Consider the following 19973-nt stretch of genomic DNA (forward strand, 5'->3'; position numbering starts at 1 on the left):
GCTCTTAAAAGCACTTATGAAGCCTTCTTCAAAAGTGCTGAACAATTTCTATCTGAGCTTCCTCCTGAGGTTAAAGTTCACATCTATGGAGACTTTAATCAACGCCATGCTGACTTCATTCTGGACTCTGAAAATGAATGTATCTTACTCCCAGTCGTTGGGGATAATGAAACATTGCAGTACCAAACTAACCACATAAAAAACCAACAAAATTGCTATTTGGACTTTTTACTAACGAATATTTATGAAGATTTCTGTGTGACCGAATCATTAAATCCACTGTGTAAAAATGAAGCATTTCACACAGCAATTGAATATTCTTTATTTGTGCATGAAAACCAAAGACCCAACGACTGCGAGTACCAAGAAGTCTTTGAATACATATTAGGAGACTACGAAAAAATAAAATTTAAATTAAACAGTGTCAATTTGCAATTAATTTTAAAGAATGTAAGAAATGTCGAAATTGGTATAGACATGTTCTACAAAGTTTTAACAGAAATAATTTCGGAAGAAATTCCTTTGGAGAAAAAAAGATGCAACAGAAACACACAAAATCCAGTCTAGTATAACAGATAAATAAAAAACTTGAAAAATCGGTTTTTACATTAACGGCATTAGATTGCAAAGGTTTGAAATTTGGTAACTTAAACTTATGCACTATTTAATTTTGCGTATATATCATAATGACCATTGAATGTTTTGTAAACATACAATTAAAAAGTGCAGTCTGCAGTCTAATAGCCACAGTTCTTGTTGCTCCGTTTTTTGTTCTACGAAGAAGTGTAAGGAGTTTGCTTAAAAATTGAAAGTAATTCAGTGCTTTGCAGTTGGTAAAATATTGTAGAAATTTCACTGAGAATATTGCTAGATTTGAGTGAAAAAGTGCGATTGGTGAATGGTTTAGATGCTCCGGTGTAAACATAAAACGCGTGCTGGAGAGCAATGACGAGGATGATTTATGAAACAGCTTCGAAAAAATGGACAAACAAGCAGATATTTTTGGTGAGATCTTTCCTTTTGTAATTATTTAACTGAATATCAATTTTCACTGAATCTTTACTTTATATGGATCTTTACTTAATAGAATTGATATTCCTAAATATATATCATTTCCTACTAACACAAAAGATCCCTTCCGTGACATCTATGAAGCTATATGGGTTCCCTGCACCTTCTTAAGTAGATGTTGGGCTAATTTCCCTTCCTATCCCCTGCGATTGTAAGGATGTGGCCAGATTAATGCAATGCATTGTGGCCGATGTTTGGATTTGTGGGAAAAAGTGTTTTTTCACGGAAACAAACGATGTTTTCTGCTAAATGTATTGTTTGACCATTATATAGACCCCCCCCATTTGTACAATCGCATATGCTATGCTATGTTATATCACAATGACCATTTCGTTGTGAGATACACAGATAAAAATTCTGAATTTTAATAGTGATGCAAACATTCATTCACGTAAACTTGTATTTCGTTTCACGGAACCGAGCAACTTGTAAACAATGTTGTTTACAATAATGGGATTTTGTATACAATATTTGCTACATTGTATGAAATGACTCAGAACTTTACATGATATATAATGTAAACTTATTTGAAATGTGATGCTCCATTTATGTGCATCATACTGAACAGAGATTTACACTACTTTTTCGAACTGTGTAAAGTGGTGCATGTGACATTCTAATAATTCAATTCAAACACATTGCTTGAAAACCGACAATATGTGTATTTTTTGAGTAAAGGTTTATTTTTATTCCCTTGATTTTGTTTTACGTCGATCTTGCTTTCCGTGCTGAGTACCAATGCTACCGACGCCAGGGAGGCAGCTCCCACACCTGGACCCTACCTATCGACTCATCAACTCATGAACCGGGACCAATGGCTTTACTTTAACTATGAAACTCTTAAGCAACCATACCAAATCTGGGCGCAGAGACACGCAAGTAGAACTTTGTATAAGATAAATTGAATAAATTTTGCAGAAGGTTTGACGAAGAGAATTGAGAATTGAGAATTCAAAAGGCTTATTTTGCGTATGCCTACACAGCAAAATTTTTTAAATTTACATATGCACAGTTCGAAAAAGTAGTGTAAATTTCTGTTCAATATGATGCACATAAATGGAGCGTCACATATAATATAAGTTTACATTATATATCATGTAAAGTTCTGACACATTTCATGCAATGTAGCAAATATTGAATACAAAAGCCCATCTTTGTAAACAACATTGTTTACAAGTTGCTCGATTGCGTGAAATGAAATTCAAGTTTACGTGAATGAATGTTTACATCACAATTAAAATTCAGAATTTTTATCTGTGTGGCACATGGATGTATTTTCTAGCCTTAGTTGAAATATATAGCGATAAAACAAGAATTTTTCATAAAAGTATTTAATATTAAATCCATTTGCATTGAATTTTACATGTATGTGCGTTTTTACATGCATGTCAAAAATTCAACTGATATTTATTTAATTTTCAACGAACTATGATATAAATTTACATGAAAGAGCAAATTTCAGCATTAATCAATTGACAGTCATATTAAAAACCCAGCTCCAGTTGGTATTTGAACCTTACAAAATAATTTTAGCTATTATAAATACTTTTTTTTTATTTTTTAATACATTAACATTTAAAAATTAAATATCAATGTTTACATTCACCTGAAACATAACAATAAACTTTATTTAAAACAAATATGTACACAAATATTTAGTGAAAACATGACAACAAACCACCATTTGATTAAATGCAAAATCGTGAAAATCATGTATTGAACAATGGAATGTACATTATAACCTATATAATGACGAGAAACTAACACAATTACCTTGTGTGCCTTGTTTTCTTATTTATTATTGGCCTATTGAAAAACCACTAGTGTCTTCATAGACTTCAGAGAGTCAGATACCCTACATCTTGAATTTAAAAAGCACGTTGTCTCCGTGCCGTAGAAACTTATAATGTTGATGTATATTTTTTTTCATACACCAGAAGTCACCATTTCGGATTCCAAAATAGCATCAAACATCTTTTTTTTTGGCCTCTACCCTTCTTCGTTTCGAAAAAAGCCATGTTGTAAGATATCTGACGTTTAAGTGCAAATCGGAAGTTGCATTCCAAAACGCCTTTCCCTTTGACCAATTACGCCAACTAATGAAACGATAAAACTTAACCCTCTCCAAGATCCATGAAACTTTGCATAACTGTTCGCTATGAGCACTAGATCAAATTTGTGCTGTAATCCGTCCACTTTGACCCGCGCCTATTTTTTTAATGGCCTATTTGATATTTTTCAATAAATCATAACACGAAAACGGCTCTTCTAAACGAAATGACATCTGAGACATATAGGAATTTTCATAAAAAATACACTCTGTAAAAAATCAAAATATTGGGGAAAAATATAAATTAAGAAATCTGTTTAAAACAGCTAAATAGCTAAAAATGAACATTTTAATTATGTTTAAACATATCTTTATCTGAATGTTCATCAAACATGCAAACTTCTCTGACATTGGACACAATGAAAATTTTAAAATCGACAAAACTTGTAGAACATCATCTAAATGATGATGATAGTACCACCGGTTACCTCTAGAAAAGTTTGAGCTGGACGATTTATTTTTAAGAAAATTAAGTGTAATATCTTAACCAGATTAGCAAACTAAAACGAACTGGTTACAGTAAGAAATATAAATTCCCTCAACACTTTTCAGTTGCTTCATAGCGATATAAATTTGAAAAAGCTTAAAAGCTTTCGTTCAATATTATAATACCAAAAAAATCAAACATTTGCGTTCCCTACTTTACAATGTTCACATATAGCAAGGAAAACAATTTTAAGCATGTGAATATATTATTCAATGATATATTTACCACTGTCATGGTAATGCTTGATTGAAACTGATATTTCATTTTAATAAAAATAAATAAAAAATATACTTAAAATACGTAAATGTAACTAAGCTATTAGGGAGTTATGATCACAATGTACTTCGTATGTAGGGCTCACGTGTAACCCTCATCTATCCACATAAAAGAATGTTCAAACTTGTGGCAACATTTAAAAACTTGTTTTTACAAATATTTAAGACACTTAACTTTTCAGCACTATTTAAATAAAACAACTACTTTGACTATATGTTTTAGTATTACTTCTACGTGAAGTCAACGATTTACATAGTTGAAGATGCTAATTTCAAATAACAGACTGTAGTGGTAATTTTTATACGATAGATGGAGTAGATGAAAGCATAGAGTTGATAGTTCCGTTAGAGTACGGCAGTGTGAGCGATTTATGCTTATTGCAGGTTTTAGCACGTAACCCAGCTGCTTCAGTACTTTGTTGATTCTGGCCTTCCGGCCTATTTGAGATCATAGAGGCTTTTTAGAAGAAGGCATACTTCAACTTTGGCCTCATTGTGTTTTAAACATCAGATGAAAGATATACTTTGTTCTACTAAATCAATAAAAGGTGGTTTGTAATAAGATTTAGAATTAAAAAAAATATTGGTTTGACATAATTGAAAAATTCATGTAGGTGTTCTAGCAATATCAATATGACTTTAAAAAAAATGATGCGCAAAATAATAAAATTGTCATATATTTGAAATTCCGTAAAAATTTCATGCTGCTTCGAATAAGGTAAAATAGTAACGAAAAAAGTAGATTTTACTGCATTAACGTTCAATAGCATTCAATACCAGCATTTGAACAAACGGTCCTTGGGGTGCAATGATTGCTGTTATTAACTTGAAAGTGGTATGAATGGTTTTCTGCGAAATTTACAGTGATTCTTAAAGAAATTGCCTACTCTGCCTTATTTCTGCTGAACATACACTTTGCACCATGATTTATGCTTCTGATTCGGATTCAGGGAACCGATTGTTAACATAGGAATAGCTAGTTTTCAAGGGCCTTAAACATCGGTGCACTACTGGTGAGGCAAATGTTCGTTTTAAGCTGTTTTGAGTACCTTCTGAAAAAAATGTTCTAATTACAAATGAAAAATTGCAGCAACTTGTTTATGGCAGAAAAAGTTGTATGGAAGTTTCTGCATCCCATTTGCGACATATGTGCTACTACACACCAAATTTAAATCGTTGCAAATCAGCAACATTTAGCTGATTTTGCACCTCACGAAAGATCAGCGAATCTTCCAGCAAAATCATGTTACTGAAACTTCCAGGAGGTTCCAGCATTTATAACTTCTGTCAAAATGATAACGTTTTACTGAATCTTCAGTAAATTTGAAGCTCCGGCACAAGGATAATTGACAGCGTTTATATACACCAGTCCACGGCTCATATATGTCGATGATTGCAACCGATGACGCTTTACAACTGGCGCTCCTCCAACAAAGGAAGCTTCGATAAGTTGGTACAGCACCAATTCACGTCTACGAAGCTTCCGTAACCCTTTACTCCTATGGGGAAATCCCCATAAGCAAACGTCACTGGATACGTGAAACATGGCGGATTTTTTCGTATTCGATCACTCCACCGAAAAATCTCGTAGCCAATCTGGTTTTCAGCGAACAGGAATTCAGTGACAAAGTAAAAGAAAAAAAATCTGATTTTTGGAAAATGTTGACGCGACCAGGCTTGTGAGAGGAGGGAAGTTTTGCATTACTGATAGGGAAGAGCGCTGCTTCGTCGCAATCGCCCATTTCCGTTCTATCCAGCAGAAATCATCAATAATATCAATGATTTCACAATGCACAAAACAATAATACGTTTGTTCCGATGCGTTAGTTCATTAGCTACAACATAAATCTTATTAGAGCGCTTTGTATGCATATTTACGCTCATTTTTCTCAAAACAAAAGAAGCGCTCCTAGCGCATCCCCTTTTTCTCCGTTTATCCGTAGGACGAAGGAAATCTAATGGCGTTTCAATGCGTTTGGACGGAATTGAAACGCGTAGGACGAATTTAGAAGCAAGAAGCAGTGTTAGATTTTTAATAATATCTCAACATTGTTTGACTCTTTATCAAATCCAACGGTATGTATGGAAAGGTGGATAAATTTAGAAGTTATCTTTGATGAAAACATTCCATGTTTTGTTCAAACCCTTTCCAAAAAGCGTGGTAAAGTGCGCAATGTCCTTAGTAGGACGGAAATTAGATCAAAAACCCTATCAAGGAAAAACATAATTAGACGTTTTCTTCCAAAAAAAAAATTGATATTGTACCTAAGTTACCTCCGAGTTTTCCTCCTTCTTCTGTGGGTATACCACCATTCACAGATTAAATTTTTAATGTAAAACTATTCTATACTGTCCATAATTGCATATCAGTCCCATATGGATAGGAAATCAAGCAAAGATGGGACTGATATGCGATTATGGGTAGTACAATGAAATTATAAAAAAAAAAAATACTTACGCAACTTGATATTGAATATATATTAATATTAATATCATGAAAAATGTTTACACGATCCAAAGTATCCATTATGAACGTGGTATTATAGCTTTTTATAATCAAAAAATTTAACCACAATTTCAAATAAAAGAATTCTTTTAAATGTATCCGTTTCATTAGGCAAACATTAAACTCGCACCGCTAAACATAATCGATTTGGTAGCGGTGTGTTTCATCGCATAAATACTCATTTGTAAGAAAAAGTAGTTCTCGCCAAAGCGTCGCAGTCGTTCCGACTGTGCTCAGGCCTTAATACTCAAACACTCTTCTTGTATAGATGTGGAAGCAACATAGCTGTATTAGGCATTCAATCTATATGTCACTAGACATTATGCAAGTTTTATTGCTTTGTAAGAATACAGGTTCAACCTTACCAATACCATATTTTCTTGTCAAACCTGTTTCAAGCACTAGTCAACGGACATCCAATGACTGGTTTCCATTCTCACTATGGCAAATCATGTTTAGAAGTGTAAATTTCTGCAATCTTGTAGGTTATATATTTGAATAAAATAAATGTATATACTTACACCACTTCCTCAGGAATGCACTGGACAGCTTAGCGCATAATCGATTTCCGCGGCCATGCATTTTGCTGTCTGTTTTTCTTTGACTTAAAATCTACTATATATAGTGGGGAATAGAATAAGATCCTCTTGTTGTCAGCTACATCCAGCAGAGTATAGCTACCTTGGAAGCAAGACTGTAAATTTAAACAACACAATCGTCATCAGTGACAGTTTTTTTACTAGCAGCAATGCTGCTGTTCTCTGATTTTCGTAATTAACACACGTTACCTATCCTTAATGAATCTAACTTGACCTTGTATATTTTTCGACCGTTGCTTCATACAGGTGTTTAAGGTTAAATTTGAATAGCTGGGGCTGCTAGAAATAAAATAACCTTTTTTTTTACTGCTGTAGCAGAACATATTTTTAATTAGTTTTTTCATGATTAAAATGTTTCAGCAATCTTAATAATAATAAAAAAAATAAATAAAGCTATGAAAAATGAATTGAAGCGTTGTAGACGAAAGTCATATATGAGTGACCTCCAGAATCCAATATAGGCTGTAAAGGCTGCCGAGCGGAAGTGTATGGTCGCATACACCACTTAATCGTTTGCTTCACAGTCATCATCGCGTATAGTCAAGTACAAAAACTGATGGTACTCAAATCCGTTTGCAGTTGAAATTCGATGGCCTTCACTGAGGCCAAGAAACTATTCTGAGATGACAGCTCGTTTTTCGGCTAAAATTAAATCTGAAGAAGTGGCCGACTCATTTACAATTCAAATATCCAAGGAGAACGCGATAAAAAATGTTTATCGATATCGTCAATAGACGAACCGAACAGAAGTGATTGACCATTTGATAGTTTTTATTTGCACTAGTGAAATATGAAACCTGATTTACGTCATTCCGATTGTTACATCTGATTGGTTACAAAAAAGTTCCAAATGATAAGTTTGTAGTGCAAGTTCTAAGTTATAAATGTTTTAATAATATCCGCTCGTTTCAACCATACCAAATTTCAGATTATCGGTCATTTTACTCATATCGCTTAAATTATTTCAAACTGGAGTTGGATTCTTATTTTTTTCAAGTTTATTCCGTATTATTGCTATCTCATCAAAATTTATGTATATTTTATGCTGGCAGATCTCCTTTTTATCTCTCTTATTTCATGATAGGTTAGCATGACATTTTGATTTAGAAAATATTTTTAATAAATTTAATGAAAACAATTTCCAGTTGCATACATTGCTAGCTGTCTTTGGCATCATCGGCAAGTAATAATACCGAAAGATCCCAAAAATTTGTAAAAGATATATGACACACTTTAGAAAGACTTTCACAATTTTCTAGGATAGACAAATTTAACTGTGAACTGCAAAGTTTAAGGAAATTAATAGGGCTTTTCGTTAAAATTATTTTCAAGATTGGACACTCACGAATAACATCTCAAAGGGTGAAAATTGCTCAAATTATGCAATAAGTGAGTTTTAACCTACGAGTATCTCGAAAAAATAAATAAAATAAATAAATAAAATAACAACTTTGTCAATTTAGCATAATGAGCTGTTTGTTGTATTTTTTTATTAACACTATTTAAAAGATATTCGATAACTTTAGGAAGTATTTTGGAAGATACTACTTTTTTCAATAATTCATAACTTTTTTGTTGATGGATTGCCCAGCAAATACACATTGTCAATAGGTAGCAATTTATCAAAACTATAATATAAATATATAAAAAAATAAAAAAAATATATTTGGGTAATTTCAATTTTACTTGAAAATAGACCATCTGGATGAAACAAATCGTTCGCTAGATATATGTTTTTCTATTTATGCGTATCAATTTTGCATAAGCCCTTTACAAGTGTTAGTCATGTAAAATGGCATGTGAACAGTAACAAACAACTGTGTAAAATAACAAATAATTCTAAAAATATCGAACCGAAACGATTTGCGAATCTCAGTGGAACTGCACCTATATAGGTCTCATTAATCGTTCAAGAGATCAAAATAATATACACACTTGATCCTTGGGGAAACTTGATCCCTCCCTGTACTCTCGAAATCCAGAAAAGTTTTTTCTCAGTTAAGATTCCACAAAGTTTCGTCTAAACGGAAGGTTATATAATGGACATTTGCGTCATATTTTGGGTCGTAGATATTTTTTAAGAACCATTCATAAAGACTTTTTTAAACCAATTTGAAATTTTTAAATTAAATTTTGCGTATTCAACCAAAACGTGTACTTTTCTCAAAGTTTTGAATCAGTAGATTCAATTATAATAATTTAATTTCTGCTGTTTCTTTTGATTATTTTGTTTTGAAGTTGAAAGCTCAGTTAGGGGATACTTGGCCCCGTAAGAAAGCTATTCACTTAATTCTGAGATATGAGTGAGAAGAAAATAAAACTCTCTTTGGGGAAACTTTTTCCACAGAATTTTCACATATTCGATCCCGGGATGTGTGTAAAAAGTAATATTCAAATGCATATCATTAAAAGGGAATCAAATCTCCCCCAATAATTTTAAACTGCATTTTCTGGAAAATACCAGAAAAGTACCAAGAATATTAAAAAAATAACATATAAGGATCATTAAATTTTTAAAAAAGCGTGTTTTGACATCTTTCAGCAAAAAACGAGAATTTATAAACTACTTTGGAGGCTTTAGAGCAGGCCTGCCCAACCTTTCTAATCTTGCTTTTTTAAATGGCTGTATCTTTGTTCGATGAACATGTTTAAAGCTGCAGTTTGTTTATTTCTCATTCATTCTGGGCTGTAATTCATAATGATTAACAAAATTGGAATAGAGTTACATCAAGGTTGAGATCCAGAGACCACGTCCGGCCCGTGGAGCAGCGCTGCTTCAGAGTATTGTGAATAGTATAGTAAGCCTTTGCGAAAACCACATCAATTTTCGTGTCCACTCTCCCCTAAATGTTTAAATGTTAGTAGTATAGTTGCACAGGGATCAATGTAAAATAACTGTTTACAGATTTTTTCAATAAAAGTCTCGGAAATCGTGGAATGCATTTTTATTAGCCCTCCACCAGATGCAGATTTGTGATAAACAACACTATACTAGTCATGAATCGCATACCCGAGCGCATATCATAACATAACATAGGCGTTCACTATCCAGCTGGATAACATAAAACAACACAACGGTGGTGATCCATCAGACTGCGTTTAATTACCATGCTTTTTATTTTCTAATAATTAAATCTAAGTAAGCAGACCATATCTTCTTCGGTTACCATGGCGATCGTTTGCATCCATGTTATTTTCATTGCATAGCTACAAAGCTGTTCGATCAACTTTCTCAGTGAAGTAGTGAGGACTATGACAATCTTAAATCGCATAGGGATGATTAAAAAATGATGGCCATTCTAAAGAGGAGGGGGGGGGGGTGGGGATTTAAAATTTTTATGAATATACTGAATAACATTGTTTCATATCAGCTTTTGTGGTAAGGTGTTTAATGATAAATGGCTAGAAATTTCTGTATGTAAACTAAGGGGCTGGAGGGGGGGGGGGAAGGGTTCAACAAACTGTGAAGATGTGAAAATGCCTGACACATCGGGAATCTCATATTGATTTTTACCAATTATGTTATTAGTCAACACCACTATGTACTATTGTTACATACGTCATATTGTGTAATAAAGTCAACAACTTTGTTCGCGAAAAATACATAATGCCAAAGTTGAAAGCAATCCCATTGTAAACAAATTCAACTAATAAACACATGTAAGCTTTTGTTGCTACTATTAATTTATTAAAATTCAAACAATTACATCTAAACCATTTCCATTTTATTAACTACTTGCAATGGGTCTGGGTTGTGGAGCAGATAGTGACTGAAGACATTACTAAAAATTGATCAGCAGGCAACTTATGTTTAAGGTTCATCAACCCATCCATTGTTTGTGTAGCCAACATTTTATAACAACCTTTTATTCAAAGAGGCCTTACGACAAAAGCGTAAAAGCCACCAAGTAGTTTTATTTCACATGCGCCTCAGTCGATGAGCTACATGACGAGAATGATAATTATTTTGCAAAGCATTTCGCGTACTTCCTTGATGGTGGCAAAAAACAAAACAAATATACAGTTAAAACGTCAAGGTAGTGCAAGAAACTCGGTGTAAACAATTGTGTATCTAGGTAAGTGCTAGGTTTTGTTCTAGCCAAGCAGAGTGAGTGTAAGCTAGCTGCAGACCTGTAGTGTGTGTAAAGAACAATGCGGAAACTCTTTCACGAATCACAGTAGAAGGGAGCTTTTTGGTATGCAAGGTCTCGTACATTTTTTGTTGGTGTTGTTTGGTAACCTAGACCGAATGGTAGTGTTTATAATGCTTCGATACTCGGTTCGGTCAATACCGAATATGTGTGTGCATATTTAGGTAGCTTTCCATATCACAGGCATATGCTAAAGGGCATCATTTTCATACTACTTAGGGGGAGCTGGGTAACAGTAGTACGGCTGGTATCATGAGTTATTGAGGATATATGACTTTATAAAAGACATGGGTTTATTTTAAATTACAGTGTCGACCATAAGGTCTAATTCAAATGGACGATATGGTCACTTGAACAAACGACATTGTAAAAAAAAATGTATTTCTGTTTATCGTTGCATGTACGAAGGCATTTCGTACGAACATGCTTCTACTATTTAATTCCACAATTGAATTAAATTAATAAATACCAACGGGTCCTGATAAATCACTTTACCTAGAAGGCAGCCAATAATTTCCCTTCAGCATCAGATATGCAATTCATCTGCAACATCAACTCGGTTGATCCACCTTCATGGATGGCTGTAAAATCACCTGTCTCATACCCACCAGCATGCTTATTACCCAACAAACAATTTTAGCTGCAGCTTAGCTTATACAGGCAAAAAAAGCTGCATAAGGCAAATTTTGGCTCTATAAGCTAAACTGCAGCTAAAATTGTTTGTTGGGTAGTATCACTCGAAGCAACAAAAAATATGAGCGGGTACCTGGAATTACACACAACTCAATGAATCACCGCCATTAGCAACAGGAGCAACAAATTCTTACAGAATCCTTTTTCTTACCATAACTTTGTAATTTCATGAGCACAAATTACAAAATTCACGATGCTTATAGATCTGAACGTTCGGACATGGCTTGCTTTTCCGCAGCAAACAACCAGTTTCAGTTCAATGGCTAACAAGTATAGATACTATAGATTTCATAGATAAGCGGAGGTACAAAAAGATGTTTTGGCAACCATAAAGTTGGCCATGCACACAATCTTAGGTCATATTTAGAGCTATTTCCACTGTGAAATTACGAAGTGTAATGGTAAAAGGGCTCTTGATGGAATCACTCGAGCTTAGCAACACTTTCCACAATTAGACAAATTCTTGCGATTGCGTAAAATTTTATATCGAACATTAACATGTTCTGTATTAATCGTGTTATTCTATAGTTATGTTATTATTTATATATCTTTAAACATACAGTACCGGGCATAAGTATATAACATTATGATTTAATTTTCATTGCAAAAAATTCTGTAAGTTTATCGGATTTCCTTGAATTTTTTTGATATCTTGACTGGTTGGTCATGTATTCGAGATTTATCGGTACAGTTTTTAGAGTGATTGGTTGAATTTGTTGGAATCTAAGTAAAAATTGAAGATTTGTAGAGTGCTAGAAAACCTCAATAAAACATACATTGTTACTTGGGAAGTTTTAGTATTTTTATTAAAACGTCTAATTTTGGAATAGCCTATTTAAGGGGAAGCTCACCGGCCCAAAAATAAAAAAATATTTTCGGTACGTTTTTATTTTTCTAAAAATATTGGGAAAAATTATCAAAAATCCAAGAAAATCAGTTTCTTCCTTAGATTTTTGTCAAAAATTACATGTAAAAAAAAAATTTTCTATCCCATCATGAACAAAAATTTGACTCTCAGAAAAACCGAAAAGTTGATGTTTTGTGGTTTTTTGAGTCCAACTTTATGCCATAATGACTTATAAAAAATGTTTTTGCACGTGAATTTTCTTTGAAAAATTAAAAAATATTTTCTTAGAATTTTGATATCTTTTTCCAATATTTTTAGAAAAATCAAAACGTAATTATTTTTTTCGGAGTGGTGAGCTTTCCCTTAAGAATAAAAGTACAATGAACCAAATATGCTGAAATTTGACTCATTGATCGTCAAGACACAGTTCTTTCATATGCTTTAGTTTTTATATAATCCGTTGATAATCAAAAACAAGTTTTAACATTTGAATTAGTTTCTCCATCTGAACAATTTGGAAAGGTTATATAGTGCGTGTCAGAACAATAGAGCCAGCTAAAATCATACTGTTATTAAAGCCGTTGAATCTCTTTTGTTTACTTATGATTATTTTTTAGTTTTAATGGCTTTTGGACAAATTAGTGGCACAAAGTTCTACAAAATTTCACACAATTTTAATGACAAACTTCTGATATTTGGGTGATTGTGTAAAATTGAACATATTTCAACTAACTAACCGTTTCTCTTCGTGATGCAAATATATTCACACCAAAAAATTACCTGTACATACATTGGTATTTGACGATTACTAATTCAGCATTTTTTTTTTAACTCACCAAAAATTCACATTTTTTTATTATATTATATATATATGTATTATTAAAAAAAATTTCTGACCGATTAAATTTTATAAATTTTTGCTTTAAGATTAGATAATATTCGACGTACATAAAAGTCTGGATAACGTTTCAATTGCTTCGATTGATGTACGAAAAATTAAAAAGCTATAACAACTATATTTTCTTTGAGTGAGTCAAATATAATAATTTTGAGAACCAATTCCCGTTAAATTTTGTGGTTATATTCATCAGTGTTTTAATCATTATGGGAAACTTTTTGTGTAAGTATATTAACATTATGAAGACATACAATTTTTTTTTCCTTGATTTGTTTTTCCGTCGATGCACCAATGCTACCGACACCAGGGAGGTAGCTCCTACACCTGGACCCTACCTATCGACCCATCAACTCATGAACCGGTGACCAACGGCTTTACTTCCCTTCCGAAGGAAGGCGTGATCAGAGATGTTATACCTCAGAACATCCCGGCGTCACCAACTGGGATTGAACCCAGGCCAGCTTAGGTGAAAGATAATCACGTTTAGCACTATACCACCGGCATACTACTACTAAGTTTCGTTAATTTTTACAAGGTTCCAAGAGGTTAAAGAAAAATCCTGAACTTTTGATCAATTTTCATAGCCTGAAGACGTCTTATTATGCTATCGATTAAATGTCAATATAATATAAATTCTCGATACTGTTTCTTTTAGTCTAGAACATTAAAAAAAAGTAGACCTACATAAAATCAATAAAAATAAAAATATTTTTTACCATTAACCACAATACACAACGGAAGCGGTATTCCATGCAAGGTCATCATCAAGCTAGAACATTTTGTTTTCAGTCCCAAACAACTGTGCAAAATTTGGGTACGATTTGTTGTAGCCTGGATTTCGGTATTGCGTTTGAAATATGTATGGATATTAGTATGGGGAAACTTATTTTTTTTACATTTTCATCCCTAGATACCACAATGTTGCTTAAACCATGCAAATAATTATGTATAAATATAGTCCAGTAAGTACTTAATAACTTTGCGCAAGAAAGTATGGAAAGTAAGTCTGTAAAAAAAGTTATAACTGTTCAAATATTTATGGTTTGAATTAAATGTCAAAAATATCTTTTTCTGCCAACACTGCCGGTGTAGTCAGATTCCAAAGTTTCTTATCGTATCGATTTGGAATGTTCAGATGAATTATTGAAAAACAATTGCTCTATCTCATATGCGTATTTGGAGATGGGATGCGGATGTTTATGTTCGGTCATTTGTTAGTGCTAGTTTTTTTTTTCAAATGCACTGAGACTAGAAAATTATCACGTGAAGGTTTTCTACAAAAATATATATTCCGGAAAACCTATAGACAGTGAATATAGACTGTACAATGCGTGGAAAATGAAGCAAAACATGTTAAATATCTATCTCTTTCTCTCTGCTACAACCAAATGGGCGATGATGGTTTGGCTGCATTTTTAGACAGTTGGTTTCTGGTCTATATACAGTGCCTATAGGAAAACCTTGTTCATACGCTGCAGTCTACTGTAAGAATTGCCATTTCATTTATTGCAAGAAAAAAATGAAGATGAATCACTTACATGTGATGTTAATGCCATTTGTGTTGTTGATAGTATGAAGTTCACAATATTCAATTCTGTTATTACGCGAATTTTATTCGCCTCTATTTTTGATCAACCAAACTTAATGCAACTTGTTTGAAAAAATCAAAGAAAAATCAGGTGAAATTAAAAAAAAAATGTTTTTATCCTGCGCATGAGGGTAAAATCGAGAAAAATCAAAATCACTTAAAAACAGAATTGAGTGTATTGAATATTTGTGCAGTCAATTCCGTAAATATAGGCCATAAATTGATTTTTGAAGCGGAAACTCAAAAGTGGAAGCACGCAAAATAAATGCTATGAACATCAAATGTAAGTGTGGATTTCTTAAATCCTCTGCATGTTTTGTTACAACAAATCTAATGTCAGTTTTTACAATGGACTGTACTGCCCTTTTCAGCATAGCTGTCCCATTCGTTAAAACAGCAAGCTTAGAAAAACGCTGTTGAAGATTTTAATCTTCTTGGGCTCTTATGGATGGGACAACATAGTTTTGGTGTTTTTCGTGAAACTTTCTGAACAAAGTAGGAAACTTTTTATGTACATTGTAAAGTAATGGTACTTGAAAATCGATTCTAATGCATAACTCATTTTCGCAAAAAATGCTAATGGGACTGTTATGCTGCACAGGGCGTAAACCAAAACTTACATGGGATGATTTTCTAGCTGCAGTGCATTTATGTTTCCTTGATTTGTTTTCCGTGCTGAGCACCAATGCTACCGACGCCAGGGAGGCAGCTCCCAAAACTGGACCCTATCTATCTACCCATCATCTCATGAACCGGGGACCAACGACTTTACTTACCTTCCGAAGGAAGGCGTGATCAAAGATGTTATGCCTCAGAACATCCCAGTGGCGCTAACTGGGATTGAACCCAGCCCTGCTGGGGTACAAGATAATTACGCTTACCATAACACCATCAGCACCGCTTAGCCACAGTGCATTTGGGGAAACATACTTTCTTCGGATAGCTAACATAAAAATTATAAAATTATAAAAAATAAAACCTTCCGACGACAATAATACAGAATCCGGGCATGCGGTGAAATATTGCAAAGTCTGTATACTTTTTATGCAAATCTGTATTAGTACCTTATTCCTTCAACAGATCTATGTTGTGATACAAATAAATGAGCACATCAATTACAAGACAGTGTTGAATGATTTTTTTTCAAGGAGGTTTAAATGTTGTTTCATCCCTGTATGGATATGAACTGCGTCATATGATAGAATTTCTGTACAGGGTTGGTCATAAAATTAACATCTCATAAAAATATTACCATAAGTGATCCATTAAGGTACAAGGTTAAGTGAACCATAAAGATTTTTTTAGTTTATAATCAAATCTCCGTTCATGACAATGTGTTCACTGTATTCCATTTGGATTGCCAACGAAAAAATAAATGATTATAACAAGAATATAATTACAAAGCCTGAAATTTAGTTGAAGATCACGGAAATTTGTCATACAGGCCAAGGGCTGAAAGTCTGTATAATATTTAAAGACAAAAAAGTTATACATGCAAGTTTAACAGTTGACTTAAAACTGCTCATTTTAATGAATTTGATATAATATATGTTTTTTTTTTTGCAATTTTAATAATTTCTATCGTATTCTTCTAGATGATCATGGAATAAGATGGCTTGCGTGTGTTAATCGCAAATATTGTTTACAGATCTGACATCACGTTGTTGAATACAAAATAGCTTAAGTTTCTCGGAAAACTAATAAAGCAAGAATATATTATCGAGTTCAAGGGTTGCCGGAATGAACACTATTTACAAATAACTACGGTCATCGGAAATCCGTATTTGAGGTAGACCTTAGCGTATTCGATTGATGTATAGCTGTGTCAAGGAAAACCCAAGTTCGTTGCTTGAGTGTGCATTGAACTTGTTCATTTCCTCCCTCTTCAAAAGCACGTCATAAAGCTTCACTATCAATTGAAGGAAAAGTTAATTATCGTGTTGCATATCAAGGCCTACTTGTTTGAGCAGTGTAATAAGAACGTTGGCACTAAATACATTTTTTTAGTACATTCGAACGTTACTTTAACGATTATTTCTTTCTATGTAGACCTAGTCTATATCGGGTCGGTATGAAGCAAAGGTCGAAAATAAGGAAGTCTGTTTGGTTTTTTTTTTTCTGTTTTGGTGAGTGATTTTTTTCTCCAAAATTTGAATAATATATACATATCTAATCGATATTCAAAGGCTTGAATTATAGCATATTATTGAATAAATGCATATTATGTGTTTTCTTGACTATGTACATAACACCAAACGCGAGGTAAACACTATCACAAATCTCATCACATATTACGAAGTGTGTCTAAGTCGGCGATAATGCATGATGTTATCAATATTGGATAGGTAACAACTGCAGTGGCATACAGCAAAAGGCAGAAAGCGTTTCGTTTTGATACTGGAAATTAATTGCATTTTTATCGTTCACTGTTGCAACTGGATGATGAGAAATCCACTAATGAGATACACACTAAACGACAATCGTTTCTTCACTACTGTCACACGTCACAGTGATTCACAGTCCTAAAATGTGGTTAATCGATACGTCGATATGTACTACAGGAAACTTGCTGGCAGTAGTGCTCTCTTGGTTATACAATATAGTTGATCTAACAGTTTATTCCTCTGCTGTAGCCCATTGTAGTGTTCGAGCTGTTGACATAATTAATCAATCTGAATGCCAGCAAACTTTTCCTATTCCACATTTTTATTCCAGCAATACACTGATTCATTTCAAATAATTTAATTAATATCGTTGATAAGCACACTAGGCTAAACTAAATTAGCATTTTGTTTTCCTCTGCAACATGTATCTTTCGAGTTATGTTGAGCATGTTTAATTCACTCTCTAATGCTACGTCAAATGATTTTCACTCTGCTATTTCTTTGTTCCACTTTGATTCACTTCTTGATCAGGCATTTTGGCACATTTTTGTCACAACAAGAAACAGAAAACTCATACTCAATACACAGCAGTGGGATTGCAACACTGCTTCTTCTGCACTCGGAGAAGGGGGACAACTGTGTATGTACCAATCTCGCAGGAAGGCCTGCTATGAAATAATAACGTCACAGTTGCGACCGAAAAGCTTAGTTACGCGTACACCTTAGCGCTCCAACGTTCACTTCAAAACTGGCTGGCACAGATGCTTTGTGCGTATTTCGAGGCAACATTTTTCTTTCAAGCGCGAGACAGTCAGCTAGAGCCCATACATCCATACCTTCGCGATAGTAGTGACTTCGTGCTATTACGACGATCGAGCTCGCCTTTGCGGATTAACTTCTATAGACACTAGGTGTATAGTTTGCCTGGTGTATGGGCTAACTTGATCGTTTTATAGTCAAGGTCGTAGTTATGGGCAACTTACAACTAAGCAGTTTCTATGAAAAAAGCTAATCATAAGAAAAAACAAAAACACTTAGAAATTGTAAAGAAATAATATATTTTCCATACTCATAAATGCCAATAACTTTTTTTCCTAGAATGTGCTTCCTTATAGTTAGCTAGGAAGTTGTTGATACATGTGTGTTCTTAAAGTGAAAAATTCAATTTGTTTTCCTACCACGCAACGGAGACGTGTAAATGATCTAGAATATAAAGCTTAGAATCAATGTTTTTTTTTTTTTGAGGGAAACAAATGATGCTCTTCTTTCATTAGTTATATGTCATGAAAAGTTGTACACAAACGGTTCTAAATAGGTTTCTGATCATGGGAGGATGATGATATTTAAACTCTTTTGAAAACTGATTTTGCACAAACAATTTATTTATGTGGGAGCAGTTCCAGTTCAAGTAGCAAAAATCGAATTAATTATAGGCTCATCCTACTTCGATTTGCATGAAACCTTGAGTAATCGATTGTTATGGGCCATAATTCAAAATGGCTTAAAATTGTCTTTAAATCACAAAAAAGTCTTAAAACTGCATGGCATTGAAACGGCTTGCAAACTATAAAATAGCCCAAAAATGCCAAACAAGTTAAAATAGATATACATGTCTAAATTACGCTGAAACACCAAATCAGTTCATTTTAGGCATGTTGTGATGACTAGCCCTCGGCTAAAAATCACTTTAATAAAGTTAAAAAAAATGCAAAAATGTGCGAAAATGAGCAGCAAACACTGAAAGAACAATCGGAATGCATGTGTATTATCAGTAGTAGTTATATTAAAACTAATCAGAAAAGGGGAAGGGATTACTATTACAATTGAATGAAAAAAAAACCGACTCCAGGTAAACATTGAACGCCAAAATGGTCTTGAAACGTGAAAAATGGTCTAATCACGAAAAAAAAAGCCTCAAACCATCTGAATTACATTTTTAAAGTCTAAAAATTATCGAATTAGAATTACGTCTTGAAAAGTTTAAAAATAATATTAAAACGTCAAAATATCAAAAATAGCTACTCAATCGCTTCCAAGTTTGGTTACAAGATTGCAACTCTGGAGAGCATTTTGTGTGGTCGTTGGGGGCTTGTGGTTCTGAATATGGACAAACAAGCACAGATAAATTCTATTCCAACTCTTTAATGATGTAAGCTTGATGGCCCTGAAAAGGGCCGTTTTATTGAAGAGGACATCCATGGCCACTTACGCTTGGCGTGTTTAGTGTAGGTGACAGCATCACGGACCTCATTTTCCAGGAACACCTTCAGCACACCTAGTAGATCAGACCGGAGATACGTTTGACACCACCACGGCGAGCCAGACGACCGATGGCGGTTATCTCGAAGAGCTTTGCGATGACGC

The 19973-nt window shown here is 33.7% G+C and overlaps 1 protein-coding gene across 3 annotated transcripts in view; it reads right to left on the reverse strand.

Annotated features, from left to right (window-relative positions):
- The window catches only part of emp (epithelial membrane protein), a 101304-nt gene that overhangs the window by 17582 nt on the left and 63749 nt on the right, over nt 1-19973 (reverse strand). The window contains exons 1-2 of one of the 3 annotated variants that reach the window (XM_065226418.1): nt 18187-18345; nt 6971-7143 (exon numbers count right to left, since the gene is read on the reverse strand). The exons of the other annotated variants lie outside the window; for them this stretch is intronic. Of the exons in view, the coding sequence (XP_065082490.1) occupies nt 6971-7031 (61 nt within the window). The 5' untranslated portion in view covers nt 7032-7143; nt 18187-18345. Of the gene's footprint in view, nt 1-6970; nt 7144-18186; nt 18346-19973 lie in introns of those variants that run through there. 3 annotated transcript variants of the gene reach the window in all.

This window comes from Ochlerotatus camptorhynchus, unplaced genomic scaffold, assembly GCF_037179485.1.
Source record: "Ochlerotatus camptorhynchus isolate MF236.1 unplaced genomic scaffold, CSIRO-AGI_Acam_v1.1 ptg000250l, whole genome shotgun sequence".
In the NCBI taxonomy this organism is placed as follows: Eukaryota; Metazoa; Arthropoda; class Insecta; order Diptera; family Culicidae; genus Ochlerotatus; species Ochlerotatus camptorhynchus.